Source organism: Diuraphis noxia, unplaced genomic scaffold (genome assembly GCF_037042655.1).
Source record: "Diuraphis noxia isolate RWA-SAM2 unplaced genomic scaffold, SU_Dnox_SAM2 contig0002, whole genome shotgun sequence".
NCBI lineage: Eukaryota > Metazoa > Arthropoda > Insecta > Hemiptera > Aphididae > Diuraphis > Diuraphis noxia.
In genome coordinates, this window is record NW_028301712.1 from 77,183,954 (window position 1) to 77,203,207 (window position 19,254).

A 19,254-nucleotide genomic window follows, 5' to 3' on the forward strand; every position below is an offset into this window, starting at 1 on the left:
TACCTTCTCGTGGTCCCCCTTGTCTAGTAGTATTGTTAGTACGGTAAAATTAAAACCCAATAAACAAGAAAGTTTTTTTTCCAATATGTTAACACGAAGCTAAACAGCACAAACCAGGCGGCCAAACGTTAATAGACCTCCGGGCCTTTTTGGCGAAAACAGCGCTTCTCAAAGCTACTCATCTGACAGATGTGCCAAACATGCAATACAATTTTTAATCAAAAATATAAAAAATTTAAAAAATCAAAGAAAATACCAAAAATTGATGACAACCTAATACATAGTGATTTAAAAAACAATAGTCTTACCAGGAAAAACACCAAAATAGCTCAATTAAACATAGAAGGACTGACACGAGTTAAAGTAGAGGTAATAAGAAAAACTTTCTCTGAAATAGATGTTTTAAGGTTTTAACAATACAAGACACTCATGCTCTTGAAGAGGATACAATAGAGGCTGCTTTGAAGCTCTTAAAAAGTGGTTAAGCTACTGGTATAGATGGCATCCTACCTGAGTTTCTCAAATTCTTGGGGTCTAAAGGTAATGTGTGAATAACAAATCTTTTTTTCAACGGTAAAAAATAGAAATGTATTACCTAAACTAAGGTGAGAAACAAAAGTAATTGCTATTTTAAAACCAGCTGAACCAGAAAACGATTCAAAGAGTTACAAACTGATATCACTACTATCTGGTTTCAGACGAGGAAGAAGCTGCTAAGAGCAGGTCACTCCCATAGAGAATGGTTTTAAGAATAAATTAAAATCAGGGGCAGTTTTCCTAGACCTAAGCTATGCATACGACACTGTCTAGAATCGTGGCCTTCTCTTAAAATTAGCGAAAATCCTAAAGTGTAAAACATCCATACGGCTTATTGATAACATGCTGTCAGACCAGAAATTACACATAAATGGGAAAAAGAGTAAATATAAGTACTTTCAAAATGTACTCTCTCAAGCGTCTACCAGTTCCCCAGTTTTGTTTAATGTCTACACATTCAATTTTGTGAACACTGCAACATCACGTAAGTTTATGTATGCAGGTGATGTAGGATTAGTAGCTCAAGCTGACTTTTTTGAAAAATTGAAGGAGATACTGAACGAAGATCTGTCAATCATCCACAATTATTTCTATTCTTGGCTCCTAATTATTAACCCTACCAAAACGACTTCCATTGCTTTCCCTTGCATACATTGCTTTCACCCCGGTATGGAAGAGGAGTGTCTATTCGAGGAAAGTAAATGTTGAATTTCAATAATACAATGAAAATTATATCAGGCTGTGTCCGGGCAACAAGAGTGCAATGGCTCCCAGTCCTCTCAAATATAGCACCACCAGAATTACGCAGATACGCAACAACCATTAAGTCCAAAACTCGACAAACCTTCCGATATTTAATGACATATGTAAAGCATCATATAAAAGACTAAAATAAGCTAGAAAGTTGAAAACGTAGTAAATAGTTCTCTTATCAACGACCCGACTCAGAAAGTTCGAGCATTTGAATTTCCTCATGCAATGTGGTCTGCTTTAAACCGTATCAGGACACAATAGGGAAAATGTAAGTTTATCTTACATAAATGGAAAATCACAGATACCCCATTCTGTGAGTGTGGGCAGTTTCAAACCACCAAACACATTGTCGAGTCATGTCTCATGTCCATGAACAACATTTGAAGGAGGAATAGCAGAGCTCCGTAAAGACGGCAGTGAGGCACACGATTGGCTACGCAACCTAGAACTACACATTTAGAAAGTTGGCAAATTCCTATTTATATCATTTGTATGCGTTATTAATTTCAGTCACACTCTTAAATATTTATTACAACAATCATCTATGTTTTATTTATTTTATTTAATAATATTTTACTTGTTATTTTATTTTGTTTTGTTTATATATTTTTTATAGTTGGGAACTCCATATATTTAATTTGTATTATTTCAGTTTATTTAGATAGTATAATCGATATTTGTAATTTAGTTAAGTTATGTATATTTTCACCAAAAGTTACACATCATATCGGACTGCATAAAATATATTCAAGAAAGGATCAAACACGGGATGTCACACAACTTCGATGCAGTCCTTGGAGCCAAACACCAACCCAACGCAGATTTAATTAACTTCCTCAAGCAAACCAATATTTATAACCAAATCTAAACATGTAAGCAAACGTAATGTAAAAAATAAAATAACTAATGGCCTTTGTTGCCGAAGTTGTAAACGATCAATAAAAAAAAAAAATAAAAAAAAAAAATGGCATGGTATACTCAACCCGTAATATATAGCAGAGTGACTTAACCAGTTTCTTATGTTATTTCTAAAAAAATATGAAAAATATAAAAATGCAATTTATTGGCTTAGGACAATTAGTTTTCTGTTCAACTAAACTCAAAAATATAATTGTTTTTTAAATATATTTAAAATTAATATGCAATATTTCTACTAATTATAATATTAATTTAATATGTAACCAATGACAACTATTTAAATAAGTAAAAATATATTTATTTTTTGTTATATGAAAAAACATTAATATCTGAGCTACCTTTTAGCTACCAATAAAGGTTGGAAAAATAATCTATAAACATCCTCCAAGTCTCAAGAGTATTGATTTTATTTGAAATGGTGCTGTAGTTTTTGAGTCCATTAATTACAGAATGACAGACCAATATTCATTTTATGTATTATATAAATTTAAAACAATTATAACATTCTTCTAAAAAAACACCAAAGTTTATATCTTCGAATTTTTCGAAGTACAGTGTCGCTGGACCTTGTGTCACTTCTCTTAAACCACCACGTCTTACAAGTTACAACATATTATTATAATATTATAAACTACCTATTTTCTTATTGTACATAGTATTGTCTTTTCTTTAATATTATCTGTGTAATTAATAATAACAATTATTACAATATATAATTAATTGATCAACATTTTATTTAACAATAAAATCATGTATAAATAATAAAATACCCTGCTGTCAAATGTCGTTGTTTGTATTGTATTTGGTACCTTAGGTAGGTGAAATGAATAAATAATTTACCGTTATTTTATCCTCTATTAATATATTATTATATCTGCTAGATTACTATTAACGTTAATTTTTCAATGTTGTAACTGCAATATTATCTTCATTTATTTGCATTATATAAATTGACATATTATATTGTTTCATATATTAAAAATTGTTTTGTATATAATTTTTGCAGTAAATTCAAATGAGTATTTAAGTTGAAGAAAACTATCAAAAAAAAAAAAAAAACATTGATATAATCTCGTTGAAACTGTATCAAAATTATTTTTAAAATAAGTATATAAATCGTTTAAGCTAATTGCGTGTTATAGTTATATACTAGATAGTAGGTATATATATAGTTAATTATTTGTATCGAAATGAAATAATTCCATTTCAATATATTGAATATAATACAAAATAAGTATATAAAATTACACATACCACTTGATGTGTCATAGTTGCCTTAATATCTAAAATACAATTACTCCTTACCAACGTTTTCCGGGGTTTTATTTAAATAACATTGTTATGTTGAACTATGTGATTATTTCATAACAATAATATTGGTTTATCCAATCTGTCTTCGATTTTTATCTGTCATGCGTGAAGACCCAATTGGATATAGCCAGAATATTTCTCTCAAACATTTATTTATATTACTTATATAGTTATATAATAATAGTAATTTTCTAAAATAAACGTAACTAGTTTTCAGTGCGACGGTCACACATGAGTTCGTTAAGAAAAAAAAATAGATCTTTGAAAATAAATGTATTATGTATTTGTGGTAATGAAATTATAAAATAATATATATTAATTGCAATATTGGTATATTATCAGCCACTATAAATTCAAGGCGTATTTTTACATTACACTGATGGTAATACAGTATACTATAGAATAATGTACTATATAGTAACAACAATTGTGTGCTATACTACCATTTTAACATTCCGATATACCTAAGCTATAACTTATAATAAGTAAAAAAATAATATAAATAGTATAAAAATAATAATATAATAGTAATGATTATAGTATGTATAAAAGTATAGTATGTGTGATAATTTTGCTGACAAGTAAGTCAAAGCAATTAAATTAAGGACTAGACTGTGATATAATTATTTTCCCGTGTCCTTTATGTTGGAAAATGAATATAGTTATCGAAAGTTATATGCCATATAATTACTTCGGAGTAGATCATCTGAAAGTAAAATCTATTAATGTGGATTATTTTAAAATTAATAAATAATTTATCTATTTATTGTATTTTTCGTAAATATTAAAGTTTAATTACATTATTATATTCAATATTGACACAACTATATACAATTCATAATAATAATTTTATATTTTAATTATGAACAAAATTAATCAATTTATTTTTAAACATTATATTTTTAACAATAAAAAATTATTATAATTGTTATAGTTCGAAAGTCGACTAATATTAATTTTAATTTCAAGTATTAACAGCAGATGACAAAAAATAATTTACTTTACTAATTTACGGTTGTTTACAAATCTTTGTTAGAAATTCTAAGTTCCTGTGAACCTGTTTTATATTATTAGCGATTGTATTCTTGTATCAATTTAAATTTTTAAAATGCATTACCAAATCGTGTCTTTAAACTTGTTCATAGACGAGACTTATTATATACATATCGATTCATACAAATATTGTATAGTATATACTATAGGCAAATGAAAAATAATCGATTAATTACCAATTAAATTCAAGGGTATATGTACTCGTTTTAGACTCGAGCACGACTGTCAATAGGGAAAATCTGGATAAAATCTTCACGGAGCAACGAAGTATCGATCGAAACGTATTTTCAACCTTTTCCCCAGGAAATAAAGAGGAAAGCCCACGTGAAAAACAAGTAAAAACAATAATACAACTACTCAATATAGGTAAAAATAATTGTTTGTACATACTGCGTAATCATTTACCTATTTGGCTTCTAATAGTGTTCGTAGTGGTCGGGATGGTTGGAGTGACCGGTCTTGTGCACAACCGCGTTAAAACCGTTTTCCTTGTCGGCCACGTACTCGACGGTCCTCAGCGTGCCGTCGGGATCGTGCACGCTGTACGACCCTTTCACCACATCACCATCTCTGTACTCGTGCGCGGTCTTGTAATCACCGGTATGTGGGTCTTGTACGCCGTACTTGTAAGAGTACTTTGGATGAGCCTACAAGAAACATACACGTACACACACTCACGTTATGCAATTTTCTATGCAATTGAAAACGCAATGGCATTGTAAGTCGTCGTCCTACGTTTGGTTTTTAGTAAAAGAAACGAAAAATATATATTACATAATAATAGTATTATCATGTCATATGTTTGCACTAGAACGACCAAGAGCAGACACAATGCACATTTTCATGGCATTTTATCGTAGGAAAATAGGAAGTGTTAGTGAGAACACATCGGTTTTGTACATTTTACTATATAAAATCATATAATGGCGATACTCACATAGTAGTCCACGTGGTCGTCATCGTCGTGTCCGCCACCACCGCCGTAACCTTGAGGATATGATTGGACCGTAAAACTGACGTACAGCAGGACGCAAGAACCGATGATAACCTTTGATGAGGAAAAAAAAAGTTAAACAGACGAACAAAATGTATCTCAAATGGACCATGTTCATAACACTGTACCTTGGACAACATTTTTCTTGACGTTGAAGAATACGAGTCTCCACTATAGGTAATTATAATATTGAACGTATTATAAAGGACGATCGAAAAATGTCTAAGAACTGTACACACGTTCTAGATCGATTGATGGTGAGAATCTGTTGTATACCGTTCTACGATCAACGTTATATATAACTACATCGTTCCACGCAGTCTTCCACTTCTCTTCACGTGGTCCATGTTGCAAACGCAAACAATTGCATAACGATATAATATTATTATATAGCTATATAATATATATGCATCACCTGTACAATAAACGCACAGTATTTTGTTTGCATGGCGAAACGGTCCATAGGATGTGTTCATTATAGTCATTATTATATTTTAGTCATTATGATTTTTTTCTCTTTTATTATTGTAATCGATGATATAGAGGTTTGTAAGGATTTCCAAAATAGATTATTATATTATGATGCCGCTGTAATTTTTCAACCCCATTCGGCACGTCTGTATGAAAAGTTAAAACATGTGACATTGTGCGAGAAGGGTCGTCATATTGCATTGCATAACACGTATTATTATATTATTTCTAGTTCAAAACAAATAGTGATAGTTTTCAACCGATATTTTATGTAACAATAATATTATGAACTGCTTATAAGTTATTACGATGTATTGAAAGTTAAACAAAAAACAGGTGAACCACAAAACAGTATTTATTTACGTTCTATATTATAATAGGTTTCATAAAAAAAAAAAAATAATAATATATACATTTATTGATTATTATGTGTACAGTGAGTATAGTGAGTACATGTTAGTTGGTGATAAACATGTACCTATTCATTGTAATTTTTTCTGGTAAACTTAAATATTTACATTTTACTTACGAAAATTTATGCTTGCGTCTTCTGACTTTTTGTACTTTATAGTAGAATTTTTTAAACACTACTTACTTTTAAAATCGTTAGTATGAAATTAGCATATATTATTTGTATCTTCAACTGTCATCATTGTTTATATTTAAAATTATAATATTGAAAAATTTATAAATAGTATGTTTACATTTTGATTTATTATATTTATTATTTGAAAACAAAATAAATCTGTTTAATTATTATCATTATTACAAGCATCGGTAACTATTAGAATTTTGTGGGTGGAGGGTTATGTGGATCATGGATTCGTCACTAATCACCCAGGTTAATCACACATCTGGGAACTAGATGTTGAATCTACAACACGTTATAGTAACTGATGTCAACTACCGAGCCATACTAGGCCCCAACAGTTTTTTTTATAACCATAGCTAGTTAGTGTTTAGTAAATTCTTATTGGACAAAGATCAAATAATTATCTTCATTATCTATACTCAGATTTTATATGACTAAAACTAAACTTTAATATGAAATGTAATAATTAGTCAAATAATTATTTTGTTTTAGATGTTAAGGCATGTACAAAGTGTCCCGTGAAGACAGGGGCGGATTTAAGGCACTGCGAAGTATGCGGGCGCATTGGGCGGCATATTTTGGGGGATGGCAAAATTAGGTTGAATATTAATTTTGATTTTGTAAAATTAGGTACATAATTTGGATAGGGGTGGCTAATTTAATTTGGCAAAGGGGTGGAAAATTGTTAAATCTGTTCCTGCGTGAAGATATATACCCATAACCACCCGGATAAAAACCAGTTATTTGCCATTTTATCTATGAACTAAATAAATTATAAAAATCATGAGATTAATAAAAATAAAACGTTGAAAGGTTAAAATTTTCAGCAAAATAAACTCTATCAAAAAATAATTGTTAAACTTTTTACCAACAAAATTAATTAAATTTAAAAAAAACAAGGCTTTGTCTATGAGAGTTTAATAAAAAAACAGATTTATGATATATTTACTATTTCAAGAGATATTAGAAGACATTGCAAGATATCTCGTGCAGGCCCGGCTAAAGGGGTAGGCGGCATAGGCCCACGCCTAGGGCGACATTTAACATTTTTGTAGTCAAGTTCTAATGAAATGTTTACATTTTTATTATGTTTTTATTAATTTTAGATTCTGAGCGGAGCGATGAATGTATTGATTTTACCATGATGTGTGTTTTTATTTTTTTATGTTTATTTTTTGGGTCTCATCACGTTTTGGGGCATTATAAATGCTTTGATTTTCGACTTCAGTACTTATTAATCTAATTAATTGTTAATTTTATGTAAATAAATAAAATGAACTCAAAATTAAGTCTTTTTTAGTATTGTTTAAGTAAAAAAAAAAATTGATGTAGTATTTACATGTAAGTGGCGGCAAAACTCAAGTTTGCCTAGGTGAGTTTAAGGACTTGAGCCGGGCCTGATCTCGTGGGACATCCTGTATATTATTAACTATCAAGTATTCGTTCTCGTAATATCATCACTCATCAGTAAGAATTTAACAAACAATATACTTTACGCATATTTTATTATTTTACCATACCACAATTTAATTCATAAGTTCACTTTCTCCTCCAATACAGAAAATATGAGTCCACTATCAATCGTCTTAGAGAATCAGACGTAAATGCCAAAACAACACTTATATTTGATGAGGAAGACGACTCCCTATAAGCACATATTGTGTGGTCCTCCTCATTGACAGACATATTCTTATCAAATGTAGAATTTACAACATGCAGATGAGAAGAAAACTACAAATTTTCGATCACCTATTGGAAACAATAAACCCTAAATCAACCAATATACTCATATTATCAAGCTCATAGTCAATGTCTATCAATAACACATCTCATATTCTCATCAACCTACTGTAACACGAATCCATAAATTTCCACAATATATCATTTCAACATCTATATTTATCCTTTATATTTATTTACTATTATTATCTATTTTTTAACTTGTATATCTCTTAATATCTGCATTATGTAATGCAATGATGTACGTTCAATGTCCATATTGTAGCCGTGGATTGTTTTTTCTCAGTAAAAAACAAAAATAAATAAGGAGAAGTTCGTTTCAAATAAAATATTAAATACAAATTTGGATTTAAATCTTTAGAAAGAAAACAGAACATATTTTTTATTTAGTTTAAACTAAAAATTAAATAATGTAGGAAATTAAACGAATAAATACTTATTACTGCAAAATTTATTTTGAGTTTTGACGATTGGTTTATCTTAAATACGATTCATTTTTAGTAAAAAAATATATATCTATATATCAAAAATTAATTAATATATATATAATGTGTGTATGCAAATAAATATTTCTTCTATGAACTTTGATTATAACTCTTATAAAAGATGTATTTTATATCACAGAGCTTGATGTTGTAATTTAGTGACCTTCGATAAAATTGAACGGCCTACATATACTTTTCTTCTTCAAAACTATACAATATCATTTTCTAATTTATTTTTCAATAATATCGTTTAAATTGATAATAAAACTTATAAACTCTTGACAATGATGAAAAAATTACTATTTATTGAATGAAATAAACCACTATGTATACCTATTACTCGTATTGACAAGCATAACCATTCAACCATATACAATTGTTAATTAGGTATAATATATGTATATATCACATATGCAATAAACCTTATACGCGTCTTTTTACTTGTCAATGCTGTAAATTTTAATTTGATGATATCAATAGGTATACGATTTATCAATATTTTTCTTGCTATTAATGCTGAATAATGTTTTTTGGAGTCCATTAATTTATTTTAAAATGTAATCACATCTACGTAATAGGTGTGAAATACATAACACTTATATTTTATTTTTACAACAGCCTTAAATAATATCAATGGAATTGGTTTTAATTAAGAATTTTAAAAGTCACACGATTTTCCATTCGGGCAGACAATTTATAACCTAGGTATACTGAGTAATTACAAGGTTCATACGTCCAAAGATATTCTTCAAGGATACGTTTAATAAAAGATTTTTAAATGCGTTCTATATTAATAATTTGAAATTGATAGTTCTTTGATTAAAAATCTATAATAGAAGTGATAAAAAAAAATATAGATTTTGAAGATTTATATAGGTCGATAGTTTGTTAATGAATGTTATCTACTTTTATGACAACAACTAAAGTAATTTAAATTTTTATTGTGCATAGACGAAAAAAATCAGTAAGGAAGTAAAAAGAAATATACCTACCTATAAATATATAATTAATAATTAAAAGATATAAATTATATTTTTCAAATTTGAATACACTGCATGGAATAATTAATTATATTTTATTTTTAAATTTGATTCAATACAAAAATTAACTTAAACTGAATTATAGTAGCCATAAATGGCAAATACTGTATGGTAATAGTAATTATGGGTATAATATGATTATTGACTATGATTATTTGATGATTAAAATTGTGTAAATACGAGTATACACTATACATATTTACATATTATAACATTGAAATGTTTTGTAAGATTTTCACGATCAAAACTTTAATGCATGAAAATGGGTTTCGACCAAACGGGCGCGTGAAAGACTATATACCTACGTGTATATTCTTTTTTTTCTAGATACTCTTGAATACCAACGTGGTTTATAGGCTAATAAGTTATACATTTATAAATTATAATATAATATGTATAATATATTGTGTTAAAGTGCTATCGAATAATATTATTTAAATAAAAATCAAATAAACATAATGTACGCAAAATACATCTCCCCAGACACATACACAAAATCGTGCATACGCCCGCACACATACATTTTTATATAATGTGTAAGTGTGTACCAATGTTCGATATTTATAATTAGGTTATAATGGTTTAACGGCATCGTTAATCAACGTGCCACGGCGGTGTAAACGCGCATTAGTATTAAATTCGGGCACGGCGTTTCCAAATTGCAAACTAACATAAATTCGGCATGACAAGTTCGACGAACGAGAGAGAACAACGATAGGAAAATGTGTCGAAACTACCATCTTAACTGTGAACGGATCATTCGCCGCACGCCATGGCTAATCGCAACAACTATACACGTAGACTATATAATATTATGCTCCATCTGGGTTGTGCAAACCGCCAAAATACATTTAATAAGGCGTGATTGAGCACGGCGGCCTTGTGTTATTCCACGGAAACATAACACATCACGCAATGATTGATAACGCACACGCACGCACGCACACACGCACGCACACACACACACACGCACTGTACACATTGTACGAATTGTACCATTGCAGTGCGTAGTTGGTCAGTATAGTCTCATCAGCAAGGAATAGACTATAGATTATGGATACGTTAGGTGGCAGTATTGTGATAAACAGTTCCCACCAGTTCCTGATATTTGAATAGGAAGAAAAAGGTATGGATACATAGAAAGGAGCTTAGCAGATAGCTAGGGATGGACCGATTGGTTTTAAAAAAAAAATAAATAAATAAAATAAAAATATTTGCTGAATAAGTCGATTTTCTAAAGTCAAATATTATCATCATATATTATGAGGATCGCACGGAGATGTTATGTTATATTGTTTTATAAACCTTCTCAAGAACGTAGTAATAATATTATTTTTTTTTTTACATATATAAAGGCGTTGAAGTGATTTTTGTTATTATATTTTGATTCGTCTCAATTCTGTTTGTTTTCACAACTATACCAGTAATGTACATAATTTATATTAATTAAAACATTCACAGATTCAATAAATCCACTGATTCTTCAAATCGAGTTTTTATATTGTCGTGAGTTCCCGGACTGTTAGTACCTTCTAATATTTGCAAGTTACAACTGCGTGGTAGCGAGAAACGCGATTATCCATACATCGTCGCGTCTTCTTATAATATTGTACATAATAATAAAATAATAAAACTACAGAGTCGTAAAAAATGTAAATTTATATTCATCAAATACATTTAGGTTCTAATTTATACTACATTTATAAAAATTCGTTTGTACATATTATATATTATAATTATGATTATGATATTCATAAACGCATCAGGTCAATATGAAAAAAAAATCAAACTTAAACTAAATAAAGTTTATTGCTATTGAAACAATACATATGATATTATTAGAAAATGTCTTTAAAACCGTGGACGCTTTCTTTCGAAATCTAAAATGCTATTGGTCGGTGGCAACACGAAGACCGGGAATATCTGCGATTCAGCCGCCTGCAGTTGCAACTGTTGCCGGTACTGTTCCACTGTAGTGGCTGGATTCGGTTGATGGAAGTATTGCATCGGCACCACCGCGTGGTGTTGCTGTACGTTTCCCCTGATCTGCAGCTGCGACGGATGTGCCGGTATGTTGACCTGTTGCGGGTACTGCTGTTGCATGACTGACTGTTGGTACGGGACTTTTTGCTGTTGCTGTAGCTGTTGCTGTTGCTGTAGCTGTTGTTGTTGCTGTAGCTGTTGTTGTTGCTGCTGTTGTTGCAGTTGTTGTTGCTGAAGTTGCTGCTGGTGCTGCTGCTGAATGTATTGAGGTGGTAACGCCTGCTGCGACACCACTCTAGCCTGCTGTGGCTGATATTGGACCGTTTGCTGCTGGTTCGGCGTCAACTGGACGTGTTGCTGCAAATGAACTGGTGGCTGTACCCTTACTGGCTGTTGTTGGTACTGTTGCACTTGACTGGGATGGAGCAACTGCTGTTGGCCCTGAGGCAATCTCAACTGTTGTTGGTGCACCTGTGTAGGCTGATACTGCAGGTAGTTCTGTTGTTGCTGATAGGTGGACGGCGGTGGCTGCTGCTGTTGCGGTTGTTGGAGTTGTATCATGATGGGTCCCCGATCGGGCGTGATGGGTAGGGGCTGTTGACCGGGTAGTAGCGGTAGCGGTGAGTTGTCACCTAGCGATGGCAGGGGCGGTACGTTTAGCACGTAGTGTGACGGCTGCTGGGCTGGCACTGTGCCTTGCTGCAGGTTGTACGGCACTACGGGCGGTAGGGGCGCGGAATTTTGGACCAGTTGATTCGGCGGTGATTGCTGAGGAGAACCGACCCGGTACTCAGCGTAAGACGATTGCAACTTGTCTTTCAGCTGGTCCCCGACGAATGGCTGATTGGTTTCCTGAAAGCCCGGCGAGTCTTCCGGCCGAAATGTCGCCGGATCCACGTTGGTCCTTTGCTGGTGATACGCGTGCGCCGTATTCACCCGTTGACCGGCCGCAGCCGCAGTGCTTGGCGTCGGACGGTGATACTTGTCATGCAACGGTGATTTGTGTTGTTGCGATTGTACAGCCGAATGTATGATCTGTGATGTGACCCGCTGTACGGGGTCCAGATTAGATCCTTCAGCCACGTACTTATCATCTCCTCCATTGTCCTTGACGTATGCTCTGTGACAATTTGATCAGGGTAAGTATATATTTATAATGTGTTAAAAAAAAAGGAATAATTTGAAACAATATGTATCCTAAAAAACAAAATCAAAGAGTTAATACAATTCAAATAGCAAACCCACTGGCTTAAGCAGAACACCAAATTAAGAATAATAAAAAAAAACAATCTTCGGCTGGCCTAACGCCTTTCCAAACATAAGTGATAAAATATTATTTAATAAACTCCAAATTGGCCTATAACCCGACTTACACATGTAAGTGTACCAAAAGAACAGAGACCAAGGAGCAATTATTGTACAAATGAACTTACGGGGTCAACCACATATTCACAGAACGCCTGCCACACACAGACAAAATCAGCAGCCTCTACTTACCCAACACCTTAGACGCAGAACTTGGACTCTACGCAAATACCCCCATACTAATATTAAAGTTTTTAAAAATTTTAAATTTTACAACAAAATATAACAACAACAAAATCAACTAATGGCAATTGCCGCCGATGTACAAATAATCTATCAACCATAATGATTACAAGCTTTGGTGACAGCAATCATTATAAAATAAATGGTATTTTTTGAAGTACAGAAAATTTTTGTTTTTTTGTAAGGGATTTGGTAAACCTACAATCGTTTCACAATCGGATATACAATGAAATCATTGAATTCGATTCGACATTTGATATTTCGCAAGGATACGTGTTCACACGTTTCAATTCCAAGGTTTAAAACAGAAATACAACTAAAAAATAATTAGTACTGTGATTCGTTAAATGTTTTGAAACATTTCAACTAGAAAATCCATACAAGCCATGCATGGCTTTATCTGCTCTCGGGAGTGCCTTATCGTCTTGATTTTTTTAAAATTCATGCCATGAATAAAATAAGGAATTTATATTTTTTTTATCAATAACAATTACTTTAAAAATATTATTAAATTTATGTTTTGGAAGAAAAAAGTGGAGATTATAGTACCTAGTTAAGTTAAAATATATTAGGTATTAAATTATATAGAAAGACAATGATATACAAATATAAATATTTTGTAAGGCACCTATGGGAATTATTATTTTGTTTGTATTAGAATAACGAAAATAACCAACATAGTAACGTTATATTCAATAGATATTTATACATATAATATGTATAAAAATTATAAATATATTATTTAGATTTAACAATAAATACAAATAATCAAATAATACATTTACTCAAAAATTTTGTAATGATAATATACAAAATAAGTTTGTTTTTTATTTTGCACTCATATGTAGATTAATTTAAACAAATATAAATTAATTTTAACATATCGAAAATTTAAAGAACCTATAACAAAACTAATAACATTGCACTGATCTAAAAACCTAATGAATAAATAATAACTATTAACTAATAACCTTTCACTTAGTTAAATAAATTAATATTATAATATATGAATCGCGTCTGATTTATTACAAATTATCTTCACCAAAACGTTATAAACAGTTAATTATAAAAACCAAAATTACTTCTATGCTATTATTGAGTCTTTTATTTTGCTTATACAATCGAAAATTCATATTTTAATAAAAATGTAGAATAAAAATATAATACGTAGAATATATAATATATGTTAGAACTTAGAAACGCCCAATAAAATTAACTATACCTAGGTTAAAAAAATTATTTAAACTTCCATCGCATATTATTTATTTTAAATATACAGACTCAATCCTAAACAAGCATATGAGACATATTAACATAGTATTTTTCAGTAGATATACACTATACAGCATAGGTAATAAAATAAAAGTAGAACAAATTAATTGGAGCTGCAAAGGTTGTATACGTAGGAGATTAGCGGTATACATCATCCGGAAGAAAATTATTTTTATTAAAATATAATATAATATTATGTACCACAAATTAATAACTGATATTTTAACGGTTAATATACTTTATGTACAAATTCATAAATATGTAGAATATTTTTATATTTTTGTCTTCAATAGTTAAATACAATCTACATTGCAGTTGCAGATAACATATATTTTCTTGTATTTAATTCGTCATGGGCTACGCTTTACAGGATCAGCTGTACCTAATTAATAATATATATACTTCTTATATAAAATCAGAAGTTTAAAATTATATCCAATCATTTAAAAACAACTATTTTATTTTATTTAACGAATGGCAACTACATAAAAATACAAAATAATGGTTTATCGAGAAGAGTAAACTTGTAAACTACGTATGTTTAACGATGTTTAGGAGTAAAATGTTAGTTATAAAAAGTAGCTTGCAACATTACGGATTTTTCTGAATTTATACTATCATAAATTTCATAAAAAGCGTTCAAAAACTTTAGGTGTTCATAAAATTAATCCGTTTTACACATTTGATTTTATATAAAAGATATTTTATTATAAATATGTAATATTTAATATTTATTGATTATAGCTTATTTTGTACGGCATTGCCTTGATAAATTAATTAATGTCAGTGTATTTATCCTGCCTTAAACTCCGTTGATATGAACTTCACAAAATTATAATAAATTCAGCTGGGTAGTTTTGATGAAACATAAAATACAGATCTAAAATTATACCCAATTATAATAGTTATTTTATTTTCTGTAACCATTGGTAACTCTATACATTTATTTTACATCTATTTGTTTTTTGTGAGCCAACAAATATCTCTATGAACCCCCTTTTTAAATTAAAAATTAAAAAAAAATTTTTAGAGCTCAATTTTATCAAGTATAGGAAATCAACATTTTCAAACAGAGCCAAAAGCAAAAAAAAAAAAAATATTTTACAGAAAATAATTCATGAATCTAAAATCTAATATGGACATAGATTTCCTCATAAATTCCCAAATTAAGAATTAATACCAAAAAAATTCAAAACAGCATCCATATTTTAATAATAACAAGTGACAAGACTGATGAAAATCGTTGTAACAAGTTTTTCAAAATTTTCACGACTTGCATAATTCACTTACTTTACACCATCTTTATCCGCTACGTAGGACACCACTCTTATTTTACCATCAGGTTGGACTTGCCCGTAACTTCCCACAACACTTCCGTTGGGATGACGTTCTTCCATACGGTATTGTATGTTGTTTGTTGGTGCATTTTCTACGTCGTATCTAAATTCGTACGTGTTTGGTCCCTATAAAATCCACGAGAAATACGGTCGTAAAAATCATTCAAAACACAAAAAATAACCTATACAGTGTAATATTATTATCGTGTGAGTTTGTTATTCAGTGCGCTCTCGCGATTTTATTTTAATCTACATACTTTGTGGTCTTTTTTCGACGTGGATGCCCATTCGTTTTCTAACTGTCTCTTATCGTGGACTTTCGTGTCGTCTGCAAATGATTGTGTGATCAACCCGACGACTACCACCCATACAAACACTTGCACTACCGCATCGAGTCTTGTCTGTATTATGTATTATATGCAACACAGAATCAACCGAGTCCGATCATTAACAACAACAGATATTACTAATAGAAAAAAGTACAGTGCAAAGCAAGTTGCATGATCTTAATATTGTCAGAACATGAAATTATATAGTTATAGTATAAAACAAACATTATTATATTTCTCACTTGAACGTAGCCGATGCGTGAAACCATTTTTACTCTGCTGAGGCCTGACTACTGGTCGCTCTGTGGTTGTGTGTATTATAATTATTTTTTCTTCTAAATACTTAGCGTATAGGTACTGTAACTATTTGTACCTTATATGGACGAGTAACGGTTTTACCGGTTTTCAAATCGGTTGCTCTGGAATCGTGTTTCCTGTTCGTATAGCGTTGTGCTAAAATAATAAATCGCGTATATAAATCACTCTTTCATATCATAATATAAATAGTATTGATGAACCTCATCCTGAATGTACACTAATGCCGAAAAACTACCGTTTTACATCAAACCATGATTGCGTTCACCGTGCAACTAATAACTAATAATCGGTGAAATTATCAGTTTTTAAGGATATTAAGACTCGTATGCAACAGACACACGACCTTGGTAATATTTATATATGTGTCCGTGACCAATTATCAATAAGAGGCTTTTTGTAGTCTAAAAAGAGAGAATTGCATATGAAATAGGAAAGAGAAACATATTATACATAATAATATTTATTTGAAACTAAATAATTACAGTATACACAGGATGTCCCTAATTGTCCCTATATATGTATTTTTAATAAATATTAAATATATTATAGTATGGATTATTGTTATAGGCACTTTAAATTAATACAGAATAAACAACCATTAATATTAAAATATAATTGCCTATATAAATATTGCTTGTATAATATTATTTTTCCTATTTAATAATATAGGTAGGCATCTAATACAAATAATAACTTATAGATCATGGGTATATATGTTACATTAAAATATTCAATTCTACGATGTTAATTGTTACTGTTCAGTGTTTACTGTAAATCGACCATTGCAATATTAAGGAATAAGAATATTATGTTACATACACTTACACAATAGTAAGTATATCAATAGTTTTCCATAGGTCTTGCAATATAATAGTTTATATACTTACTTAACCTCATCAAACGTATATAAGAAGAAAGTTGCATTTTATATAATAGCATTCAATAAAACATCAACACATACGACGTAGTTACTACATAAATAATATGACAAAATAATTTTAAAAAATATGGTATTTTAAGTAGTATTAAAAAAGAAATATATTACTACAATTTATAAAAATCCGTACCATATCATACTGTCGTAAACATATTTTCATAACACTATAGATATAATATAAGCAACTACTCGTCAATCAATAAGTGATGTCAAGATAGTCAATTGATAGGTACTTGACACTTGTTGTATTACATTACACAATATATATATTATATATATACCTATATATAATAAGATCAATATAATTTTACACTGACAAATAGCAAAAGCATATTTAATATTGTAATATTTACACTAAAATCTTAATTTTATTAACAATCGACATAATTTAATATTTTGTTTTCAATATTATATATTACTTGACGTTGGTGCATTAATTTATTTATTCCTGTAAGGAAATTTCCATACAAATTATTACACAAACATGCAATATGAATTGCATACCTAGTACTTCATGTGTGATGGACCGTTTCAATTCTATATTTTAGATTTTAGTTGTAACCAGGGATTTCGGTCCTGCCCGAGGTAATAAAATAAATTCGGCCCTCTTTTCATCGTGTATCTAGTTCTAGTATGTATGTATTTTCCATGAAAACAAAACAAAATAAAATTTAAGGGAATCAACTTTTCTCAAACAGAATCAAAACCTCCTCAAATTTTAAAATAAATATATGAGGTCTTCGACGTCAGAGGATATCAAATTAAATGATTAAATAATTTAAAATATTTTAAAGAAGTATAATTAGGTATTTTTTAAATTATGTTTTACTAATTAACAAATAACAGTATTTAATTTAACAAGCAACATTTCTATTAAATTAAATGACATATTTATTTTTAAGTTTAAAATTTAATTTAATAACATATTTTCTTATCATGACATAAAAATAAAATCATCTTAGCCTAAATTGTCTCAATATATTAGTTCAAAGTCTTAACTATTGGACCGTCAATATTTGCTTTAACAAATTACTTTTTTGTGCTATTCAATCAATTACATCGTTCTTAACACTACACAAAATATCTTTTTCTACCGACATAAGTAAAAAATGTTCCAGTTTTTCTTGAGACAACATACATAATATATTCAAAATATATTTTAGTTTGGAAAATGTTCGCTCACAACTCACTTGTGTGAAAGTTAGCGATATAATATATTTATATGCTAAATATAAATTTTTGTATGCACTCATATGTAATTGATACTGATGAAGTACTTTAAAACAACAAATTATGCAATCTTTACATGCTGACTCAGGCGGAGAATCATGATCGGACAATATTTGATTGGGCATAATTTTCTAACTGTCTTCATATGATACTGAATTATGTAAATTATCTGCTAATCTTTTAATAGAATCCGCACTTATAATATTATCCGTGCTATAGCTGCTGCGTACAAGGTGTATAGATAAAGATAGGTAAGATTATCTATAAACCTTGAGCTGCGTATGCCTGACGCCTGTGAAAATTATTTTATTTGGACGATTTGTTGTGCCTGAACGTGCGTAATGGTTCGTGTCGTGCCCGAACAATATGAATCGCGCATTCGCGCTTAATAAAACTAAAATTTAAA

The 19,254-nt window shown here is 30.1% G+C and overlaps 2 protein-coding genes across 5 annotated transcripts; both read right to left on the reverse strand.

Annotated features, from left to right (window-relative positions):
- Positions 1-3,779: 3,779 nt before the first annotated feature.
- On the reverse strand, positions 3,780-5,848 carry LOC107162472 (cuticle protein 19-like). 2 transcript variants are annotated; one of them, XM_015509396.2, is made up of 4 exons: positions 5,695-5,848; positions 5,510-5,620; positions 4,978-5,219; positions 3,780-4,225 (listed from the first exon to the last, which is right to left on the reverse strand). In XM_015509396.2, exons 1-3 carry the CDS (start codon positions 5,704-5,706, stop codon positions 4,989-4,991), a joined length of 354 nt encoding a protein of 117 aa, XP_015364882.1. In that variant the 5' UTR covers positions 5,707-5,848; the 3' UTR covers positions 3,780-4,225; positions 4,978-4,988. The 2 variants fall into 2 exon arrangements, with proteins under 2 accessions (XP_015364882.1, XP_015364883.1); XM_015509397.2 differs by having other exon boundaries at positions 4,963-5,219.
- Positions 5,849-11,535: 5,687 nt separating this feature from the next.
- On the reverse strand, positions 11,536-17,706 carry LOC107162471 (uncharacterized). Of its 3 annotated transcripts, none has more exons than XM_015509393.2 (5): positions 17,569-17,706; positions 16,606-16,816; positions 16,292-16,435; positions 15,988-16,160; positions 11,536-12,997 (listed from the first exon to the last, which is right to left on the reverse strand). In XM_015509393.2, exons 2-5 carry the CDS (start codon positions 16,630-16,632, stop codon positions 11,746-11,748), a joined length of 1,596 nt encoding a protein of 531 aa, XP_015364879.2. In that variant the 5' UTR covers positions 16,633-16,816; positions 17,569-17,706; the 3' UTR covers positions 11,536-11,745. The 3 variants fall into 3 exon arrangements, with proteins under 3 accessions (XP_015364879.2, XP_015364880.2, XP_089077341.1); XM_015509394.2 differs by lacking the exon at positions 17,569-17,706 and adding an exon at positions 16,882-17,028; XM_089221215.1 differs by lacking the exon at positions 17,569-17,706 and having other exon boundaries at positions 16,606-16,966.
- Positions 17,707-19,254: the final 1,548 nt, after the last annotated feature.

Bases quoted from the DNA above. Each gene is read 5' to 3' on its own strand.
- LOC107162472 (XM_015509396.2), bottom strand. The intron at 5,220-5,509 runs GTGAGTATCGCC...TGTTTCTTGTAG, and splicing joins ACGACCACGTGGACTACTAT to GCTCATCCAAAGTACTCTTA.
- LOC107162471 (XM_015509393.2), bottom strand. From the start codon at position 16,632: ATGGTTTCACGCATCGGCTACGTTCAA. The intron at 16,436-16,605 runs GTGAGAAATATA...TACATAATACAG, and splicing joins CACGCATCGGCTACGTTCAA to ACAAGACTCGATGCGGTAGT. The intron at 16,161-16,291 runs GTATGTAGATTA...TGGATTTTATAG, and splicing joins CGTCGAAAAAAGACCACAAA to GGACCAAACACGTACGAATT.